This window comes from Berghia stephanieae, chromosome 5, assembly GCF_034508935.2.
Source record: "Berghia stephanieae isolate SIO BIC M18660-M18661 chromosome 5, UCSD_Bste_1.3, whole genome shotgun sequence".
Classification (NCBI taxonomy): Eukaryota; Metazoa; Mollusca; class Gastropoda; order Nudibranchia; family Aeolidiidae; genus Berghia; species Berghia stephanieae.
In genome coordinates, this window is record NC_088364.1 from 56,492,177 (window position 1) to 56,502,392 (window position 10,216).

The window sequence follows — 10,216 nt, forward strand, 5'->3', positions numbered from 1 at the left end:
TTGATTGATCATCAATACATGTATAATTGGTTCATGAATCTCCTCAGGACCAAGAGTCTTCGAACCCCATCGAATATGTTTGTAGTCAATCTTGCAATGAGTGACTTCATTTTCTCTATAATCATGGGATTCCCTCTTATGACCATCTCCTGCTTTGAGAGGCGCTGGATCTTTGGAAAAGTTGGTAAGTTTGTTAACGTGGGTATCCACATCTGTTGACTTGTAATATGTAGCCACATACAATCTTTTTCCTTAAGATGACAGACAGACAGACACACACACACACACACACACACACACACACATATATATATATATATATATATATATATATTTATATATAGTGGTTATGATGATGGTAATTATGATGATGATGATGATGATGATGATGATGATGATGATAATTGTTACTATTATTATTACTATTATTATTATTAATTATTATTATTATTATTATTATTATTATTATTATTATTATTATTATTATTATTATTATATATTATTATTATTATATTATAAATAATAATAATAATGATAATAATATTATTCTAATTATCATTATTATCATTATTATAGTTATTATTATTATTATTATTACTATTATTATTATTATTATTATTATTATTATTATTATTATTATTATTATTATTATTATTATATATTATCATTATTATTATTATTATTATTATTATTAATATTATTGATTATTAATTATTATTATTATTATTATATTATTATTATTATTATTATTATTATTTACTCATTTTGTTACATCATTATTATTACTACTACTATAATATTATGTGATCATTACCAATATCAGGTTGTCATTCGTAAATCCGGCTATGGAGTTTGTTTTTAGTCTAACAAAACTAGATACGTTTAAGATCAAGTTTTAAATCAAGTTATTATTTTGCTAGAAAAGGTTTTCTATCTAAACATGTCTCAGTTATTTAAAAAAAAATATTTTGCTAAAAAGGTTTACTTAAAACTTCAACTCCCAAACTAGTTCCCATGTCTTATTTAATACTTTTTTTCTTCAGCTTGTGAGTTGTACGGCTTGGTTGGCGGTATCTTTGGTCTGATGTCTATCAACACAATGGCTGTAATTGCATTTGACCGATACAACGTCATTGCCAAACCCGTGAAAGCTTCCAGGTCCCTCGGATACCGCAAGGCTTTCCTCATGCTGATCTTCGTCTGGTGTTGGTCTACCACTTGGGCGATTCCACCCATTTTTGGATGGGGAGCTTACATTCCTGAAGTAAGTCATTACTTGTATTTTTCTTTCTTGCTTTGTCTGCCACCATTTCGTACACACTTTTTTAGATCGTTATCATACTTTAATAACAACTTAAATGTGCATTGTGTTCACAAGTGAGATGATCGAATGGTTAAAATAAAAGTGTTGGCACCATCCACATGTCAAGCTGTAAAGTGTGACGTGTTAACAAATTCTTACGGTGTGATACTTATTGAGTGAATGCGTTTGGTGCCTGATGCAGTTCCTTGATCAGTGACTCGAGTAAAATTACAAGGTTTTTTATAAATGAGAAGATGACTTTCAAAACGTTCTAAGTCCCATTTTCATCAATCAAAGAAAACGCGATTTTTTGTTATTTATTTAATGATTTAAGGAGGAAAGTACGTCTCCTGTTTGCCTCATAAAACAATACCCTGAGTGTTTTGAAAGTCCAAATTTTCCCTGATGATTCTATGGAGTCCAAAAGATGACTTGAGATTGTTAACTCATTTTATACCAGGACGTTTTGAAAGTCACCTACTCAAAAATGGGACTATTTTCTCAGTGTAATGGCTTATTGTTTTGTAAGAGTTGTGTAATAAGAGTTTTGTTCATTCGTAAAAATCCCCAAATTATCGATCTCTAAGAAATGTGCTATGTGGGTAGTCCTCATAGTGTTCACGGTGTCCGACACTATTAAGAGACACAGTTGGTGGCAGATGCATTCCCCTATTGTTATCATAATATCCTCAAATGTGAATTCATACACACAAACGATCAAAGCAAATGGACACATGCATTATTGAATTTCGGACCAATTTTATCGTTAAAACAACAGTGTATGCCAACAATGAATATTACGTGATAAGCTTACATATACGCTTACAAGTAGAGACTCATTATCATTGGGGTTTTTTCATTTACTTCTCATGTTTAACTCAAAGTTCCAAGATAATTTCACTTTACATTTTGGAGTGTTTTTTCAAGATATCAAGAAATAAAATAAAGATAAAGAAAATAATATAAAATCTTGAGCTTGTATATGGTTCAGATTCCAATCAATGTGTTCATAGAGCTTCACAAAAGTTTGCTTGCTAAAAGTTTGAACATTATCATCGCAGAAATGAATAATAAAAATGGGTTTATTTCTTTTTTTTATGAATCTGCAGCCAACTATTTATACGAAATGTCTTCATAACATTTTTTTGTGTCCCCAGGGTTTCCAAACGTCATGTACTTTCGACTACCTGACAAGAACCAGCTACTTCAGGTCTTACATCATGTGTCTCTACATCTGCGGCTTTGCCTGTCCTCTCCTTGCAATTCTGTACTGTTACTACCATATCTATGCCGCTGTCAGAGCTCACGAAAAGGTAATTGTAACACTGAATGAATCTTTTTCCTTTCCCAGTCCATCCCATAATATCTTTAATCATTTCTCCTGCTGCCAATATTACTTCTGAAACGTCTACTCCACTACCCCCTCCTCCTCCTCATCCATCTCCTCCTTTTCCTCTACCTCCTCCCCACATCGTCTGATTCTCCTCCGATTCTATAGTTCTTTCTTTCGCTCTATCCATTCTTCCTTTCTTCCTTCCTTCCTCCTCCTCCTCCTCCTCCTCCTCCTCCTCCTCCTCCTTCTTCTTCTTCTTCTTCTTCTTCTTCTTTTTCTGATCACACAGTTGGAATTAAAGTTGATATTTTGTTTTATACTTCAAATATCTGAACAAACGCTTTTGGTCTGACGACTTTATGGGAACGTATAAATCTAAAATTGGTATTTAAGTAATTTTCAGAAATCTAGTCGACAGGATCTGTTTAGTCATGGCTGAAGAATTAAAACTTTTTAAAAATCACCAAGTTCTTTCTATCTCATAAAAAGACTAGATTTTTTTATTGTCGCCATAATCACAATAGAAGAATCAATTGTTCCTTACAATAAATAAGATGCCATAATAATGTGAAACATATTTTGCACGTTTTCTCTGCGTTCAAAACATTAAAAAACAATAACAATAACAAAAATCAAAAGAAAAGACCCAATCCCAAGAAAAAATGACTGGGCTTTTGTTAAAAAATTTTTTTTTGCTGCTGTTTTTTTTCCTGTTATGTTTGTTTATATTACTTAGCTCTCTTCTCTGTTCCCCAGGAAATGGGTAAGATGGCCAAGAAGCTGAATGCTGAAATCCGTAGCAGCCAGAGCGCCAAGAAGGCTGAAATCAAGACAGCCCGGATCGCCATGACCATTATCGTGACATACTTGTGTTCGTGGCTTCCGTACGCCACTGTAGCCCTCATCGCTCAGTTTGGGCCCGCTGAAGTCGTCACTCCTTACGTTTCTGAGATCCCTGTTATGTTTGCCAAGGCTTCAGCCATGCACAATCCATTGATTTACGCCCTGTCCCATCCAAGATTTAGAGAGGTGAGTTTTCAGTTATTGCACTTTGGAAAGCTTAATATTTGAAGATGTTTTGAATGGATAGTAAGGACGTTGATGATGGTGATGATGATGATGATGATGTTGATGTTGATGATGATGAAGATGATGATGATGATGATGATGATGATGATGATGATGATGATGATGATGATGATGAAGAAGAAAAGAAGATTGAAAGAAAATAGGCTATTAATGAAGGACCGCATAGCGACATTTGTATCATTGCATAATTATTATTTGTGGACCGATATGGCATTTAATCGTAATTCTTTGACATTTTTCGTGTGAGCCAAAGGGCATCAAAATGGTTTTAATGTCTGAATAAAGCGGATGCCAAAAAGTGAATTTAAAGTTAGATATATGTTTTAAATATGATTTATTTTCCTTTGTACAATTAATACAATTAACTACATTTATTTCAGTCAATAAAACACATAAATTAACTGAAGTTTATATCTTAAACTATAAATTCAATTTACAGAATAGGTATCACTTCGACACAATGCTATTTTGATATGGTGGGTCTCATTTGTCATTTGTTTTCAGATCTTGACAAATTAAATGTATAAATTTAGATAAATGTTTCTAACTCACCCTTGTAGCCGTTATTAGCGTCCACTATCTATCACTATCCATAAATAACCAAGGTTTATGTCAGGCCCTCTCACCCGAATCGCAGTATAAAAGAATACAGTATGAATAAAATAATAATAAGCAGTCAGGAACAGCAATTTGCTTCCTATTTTTCAGTGAAAAGAAACAAGAATAAGCTTCATCTTGCCTTGAGTGATATTTTTCACTGAACAACCACTAGGTATAACCAAAATGGTTCGTTTTGAAAACATGTTTTACTTGACTAAACGATAATGGGTAATTTCATTCCAGGTTGTGGACAAAAAATTCCCATGGTTGCTGTGCTGCTGTGGCGTGTCAGAGAAGGAGAAGGAGGCAGCAAGTATGGCCAGTCAGAGCACCACCAAGAAGAAGATGAGTCGAATGGATAGTGTCAACAGCAACGCCGTCGGTGGAACCACCAGCCAAATGAGCGAGGTATGCAAGAAAGTAATGAAAGCATTGTAATCCTTTAAGATCATGGAAGTGCCCTGACTCTTCTTAATTGCAATTTAGAATAATAATAACCCACGACTGCAATAGTCTTTTTTGCGTTGGATCCAACTGCTAAATTAATCCAATTGAAGTTGATCAAAAGAAAAAAAATAATGGGTGTTATTTGTATTGAGCTACTCGGCTCCCACGTATGTTTTCTGTAACCACGACTTCCAACAGCAAGGGCGCTTTTCACAAATATGGATACCACAAAAGACATGTTTTCTCGAAATTGCTGGCTCTCATTAACTCCTTTGTTGTACATTAAAGCCATAAAACCCATGGAGACCGATTAAACTCCGGTTTTTGAAACATTAAATGAGAAGTAACAATATTTGTTACGTTCCCGACAGAACGCTGGTATTGAAACGTGATTTCTATCGGGTAACAGGCTCGATACTTAATAACTGGAGAGAAGGGGATTAAAAGAAATATTGGCTGAATGTGAATCGATGCCAAACGACTGTCATTATTGCTTACAATTTGAGTTTCCTAACGAGATTTAAAGACCCAACATCTTTAGCTTTATCTATTATCTTGTTTTTAATCTAGATCAGCAACTTGGAGAGTGACACTCAGGTAGATGAAAACGAGAAGTCTAACCGTGTCAGTATGCGACTCAAGAGTGCCAAGGACAAGGTAAAGGCCGCCGAAGCACCAAGACAGGACAACTCGACCATCGTCAAAGACATACTGACAGCTTTTGCAGGGGCCATGGGTCAAAATGGAAATGCGGCTGTAAGTATCAAAGAAACTTGATTCAATTGTGAAAATATACTAATGGCTTTCGAAAGTTTTACTGGGAAGGGACGGGGGAGAGGGGAGTGGGGAAGGGAAGGAGATATTTCTTCGTTTTTCCATACTCTAATGTTTTTGGTTAAAAGTAAAATGTTGGCAATCTTAACCAACATAATTGAAATATTATTTCAAAGCTGATTGGCGTGGATTTTCACTATAGGTGGCAGTGGCTTGAACGGATGGGTTTGATGAAATAATAAATTGTGTAAAATTTGCTACAAACCTAATTTTTGGGCAGGATGATTTTAAAATTGGTTTCGACTGAGCTAAAGACATTTTGTCATCAATATGCTTTATGACGGTGATAAATCATGATATGACTGTCAAAGTAAAATCATATTGTCTGGTTCAACTGATAAAATTTTATAAGAGCAGAAAAATGGGTCACAGATCTATAGAGTGTAAGAAGAAGATAGAAAGTTATTTTTATGTCTTGGCATCTTATCCCTGCACTTTGCTAAACTGTTACTAAACTCTTAATTCAACAGTGACGTAATTGAATCGATTCACCTTTACACTTGTTTGTCTGATTTCAGAACCCTATACAACTTCCACCCAGTGTGTTGGCTATTGGAGGTCAAGATCCTCAAATCCAACAAGCCATTTACGCTATATCCCAAGGAATGATGTCACAAGGAGGAAATCAGGTAAATCATTATAGTATAATGCCTTAGCAGGCGGTTGACTGGAGCTACTGGTAGGGTCTTATATTCCGTTATTTGTCTTTAAGAGGTTTTATGCTGTACTTGCCCAGCTCCGGCTATAGTCCGCTTCAATGAAGGGGTGGGGAGTCGAATGTTAATATCGGCGTATATGCATGTATTTCTTATTCAGATGGCATTTTCTCCCCCTCACCAGGTAAATCGTTTTTATTAATTAGCACAAGAATAAGAACACAAGAGACTCTCTCTATCTCTCTCTCTCTCTCTCCCTCTCTCTCTCTCTCTCTCTCTCTCTCTCTCTCCCTCCCTCTCTTTGTCGCAATATTGTACCCCTAAGACTTTGGAAGGTTTCAGGCTGAGCTCGGGATAGATCACTTCTTGGATTTTAGAGCTGTTATCCTATATCTTAGTATTTCTTGATAAACTGTGGCTCAAAAGCACTGTTGGAATTATGCTCTATGCCTATTTATATATCCTAATGTATACAGCAATCCCTATCTACTCTTATGTGCAGATATGGCTTAAATCGTCTTGCAATCTGCTGTACTTTTAGATTTGAAAAAAAAAAGAAACACTATAAGCATTATACTCATTAAAGTGTGCATATTGATTAACAACGACGTGCACTTATTTGTACATAGATGCTATATGTACACGTCAATTAATAACCATGGTATCCGTTATTTTAGAAATATCTAAATAAACAAACACAAAATAATCTAATGACGTAGCATCGAGGTGTAGATTTATATGCAGGTTGACATCCGAACCCACTTATTGGTCTAGTTTAACATTGTAATCGACAATATTTTGCGTCATTTTTTGTGTATTACAAAAATGAGCCCACAGGAAATGGATTATCAGACCTGCAAATAAGTGCACTTCGAGTAGCATAGATTGCTGCACAAAAAATAGACAAAAAGTTCAAAAAAATTGTTATAAACGATTGCTATCTCAAGTTTACTGCTATTTTGTTTGGTTGATAAAAACTATATTTTGTGTTAGTTGGGTGTGAAGTTTTGGGGAAAATCCTGATAATCGCTGGTCAGGAGAGAGTTAAGGAGCAGGCACCGGTGTAAGATAAAGAACTGAACAAGTGTGTATGAAAGATGCCAGACAAAGCAAGAACGAAAATTACAAGAAAAAAAACTATCCCAAAAGTCAGTCGACCTCGAGGCAGACCGATTTTTTGGATTTTTTTTCTTGTTTTTTTCTTTCTTGCTTTGTCTGGCACTTTTCATACACATTTGCTCAGTTTTTTATCCAGTGAACAATATGTCTGATGTCAACGGGATCACCCATGTTGTCCAAACATATAAAATAGTTGTTCGTTTAATGCTGAAATAATAATGATGATAATAATAATAATAATAATAATAATAATAATAATAATAATAATAATAATAATAATAATAATAATAATAATAGTAATAATAATAATAATAATAATAATAATGATAATAATAATAATAATAATAATAATAATAATAATAATAATAATAATAATAATAATAATAATAATAATAATAATAATAATAACAATAATAATAACAATAATAATAATAATAATAATAATAATAATAATAATAATAATAATAATAATAATAATAATAATAATAATAATAATAATAATAATAAAGTTTTCGTCTATAGCCCTAAATGCCGAAGCCTCAAAATCAAAATATGATAATTGTAACCCAGTGTTTTTCAATATAATATCTGCTTTTCAGACCCCAAGCATTGGTCCAGCTCGTACAGACACCACAGCATCTGGCTCCAGCCCTTCCATGGCATCTACAACTCAGCAACCGACCGGAAACGTTGGCTCATCGTCAGGGGTGGTAACCACCGTGGCTGAAGTCAATGCTCACACCAATAAGGCCTTCGTGGCTGACTGAGATTTGGACCTTTTGACAAGTTTCCTCTTTTTCCATTCGATATTCTCTTTCCTTTCAGAACTTTTGGAAGGAAATAAAAAGAAATTCAGTATCACGAAGAGAGCTGCCAGATATAAACTTCTACGACCATTTTAAAACTTTAGCAAATAAAGAATCAGGGGTTGGGGAGATGGGTAGGGCGGAGATTGCAGAGGTAGAAAAGGATGTGGGAAGGAATATTATAGATATAGACATTTTAGATAAGCCAATCGAGATGGGGGAACTACACAAAGCAATTAAGGCTCTTAAACGCGGCAAAGCTACTGGAGTGGATAATATGTTAAATGAATTTATAATTAATGCAACTTCAGAAATCAAATTACTGATTTTATCAATTTTCAATAAGATACTGGAATTGGAATATTTCCCCTTGATATGGAGTCAGGGTAGAATTGTGCCGATTTTTAAAAAGGGAGATGAAAGAGATGTGAACAATTATAGAGGGATAACAATAATGAGTTGTATAGGAAAACTGTTTACAAGAGTGATGAATGAAAGACTAAATGTATGGGTGGAGGGAGAGAATGTGTTAAACGAGGTTCAATATGGATTTAGAAAGGGAAGGAGCACAGCAGATTGCCATTTTATTCTACATGGAATTATCGAGATATTGCTATCTAAAGGGAAGAAGCTACATTGTGCGTTTATCGACTATGAAAAAGCATATGACCTTATTGACAGATCCGCATTATTTACAAAATTGATTAAATCCGGTGTGAGCTCGAAATTTGTCAAGCTATTTAGAAACATGTATTCAAAGGTTGAGCTGGCCACAGGAGGTAAAGGTCAACAACAATTTTTTAAATCAAACAGCGGATTATTACAGGGTGAAAGCACTTCGCCACTTTTGTTTTCGCTGTTTGTTAATGATCTTGAAAGTAAATTAAGTGAAGATTCCATAGGATTACAAATACAGGATATTACAATTAAATTGCTCATGTTTGCAGACGATATGGCAATAATCAGTGAAACAAAAGAGGGTTTGCAGAACGGTTTAGACTCTTTACAAGAATATTGTATGCAATGGGGAATAAAGGTAAATATCAGTAAAACAAAAATCGTAGTATTTAAAAAGGGAGGGAAAACTGGGCAACAAGACAAATGGTCATATCAGGGTAAAAGTATTGAAGTAATCTCGTCATTCAAGTATCTAGGCTGTCATTTTAGCGCATCGGGATCTCTTACAAAATGTACACAAGAAGTAACAAACTCAGCCAGAAGAGCACTATTTTCACTTAGAAAGTATTTTAACACTAACACAGAAATTTTACCACAGATGCAAATGAAACTGTTCAATAGTACCATCTTACCAATACTGAATTATGGGGCAGAAATATGGGGTTTAAGAAGAGCTGATCCAATTGAAAGATTTCACCTCGGTTTTCTTAAATCCATTCTAAGTGTTAAGCACAGCACACCAAACTGTTTTGTTTATGGGGAATTGGGGGTGTATCCTTTGCATATTGAAAGAAAAATGAAAGTTATTAAGTATTGGTTGAAACTTATTCGCCCAGGAAATAATGATTGCTCATTCACTCATGCAGTATACAAAGAACTTGTGCAATTGAATATTAATGAACCAAACACAACAACTTGGGTAAGTCTGGTGAAGCAGTTGCTGGATAGGAGCGGAATGGGTCATTATTGGGTTAAACAAAATGTGAAAAATGAAAATTACTTTCTGGCGGTTTTAAAACAACGCTTGGATGACATGTTTCTACAAGAGTGGCACGCTGAGATGTCGATGACGACGTCTGGACGGCTGTATAAACACATTAAAGACACCTTTGAGTTAGAACCATATATGAAACTGTGTAATAAATCTTACAGAGTTGCCATCTCAAAAATCAGATTGAGTTCTCATTTGTTTTATATAGAAAGGGGTAGATGGGGCACAAGAAAAGTAGATAGAAATGTTCGTAAATGTCCTACTTGTGACGTAATAGAAGACGAATACCATTGTCTAATTGAATGTTCGAGGTATACGCAAGAGAGAAGAAATTGCCTGCCGGAAAAACTGAAAAATAAA

The 10,216-nt window shown here is 34.4% G+C and overlaps 1 protein-coding gene across 1 annotated transcript in view; it reads left to right on the forward strand.

Annotated features, from left to right (window-relative positions):
• LOC144973265 (rhodopsin-like) overlaps positions 1 to 10,216 on the forward strand; it is a 14,503-nt gene extending 4,287 nt beyond the window's left edge. The window contains exons 3-10 of the mRNA XM_078915510.1: positions 48 to 184; positions 1,044 to 1,264; positions 2,461 to 2,616; positions 3,393 to 3,665; positions 4,569 to 4,733; positions 5,343 to 5,528; positions 6,125 to 6,235; positions 7,981 to 10,216. Of these exons, the coding sequence (XP_078771636.1) occupies positions 48 to 184; positions 1,044 to 1,264; positions 2,461 to 2,616; positions 3,393 to 3,665; positions 4,569 to 4,733; positions 5,343 to 5,528; positions 6,125 to 6,235; positions 7,981 to 8,148 (1,417 nt within the window). The 3' untranslated portion in view covers positions 8,149 to 10,216. The remainder of the gene's footprint in view (positions 1 to 47; positions 185 to 1,043; positions 1,265 to 2,460; positions 2,617 to 3,392; positions 3,666 to 4,568; positions 4,734 to 5,342; positions 5,529 to 6,124; positions 6,236 to 7,980) is intronic.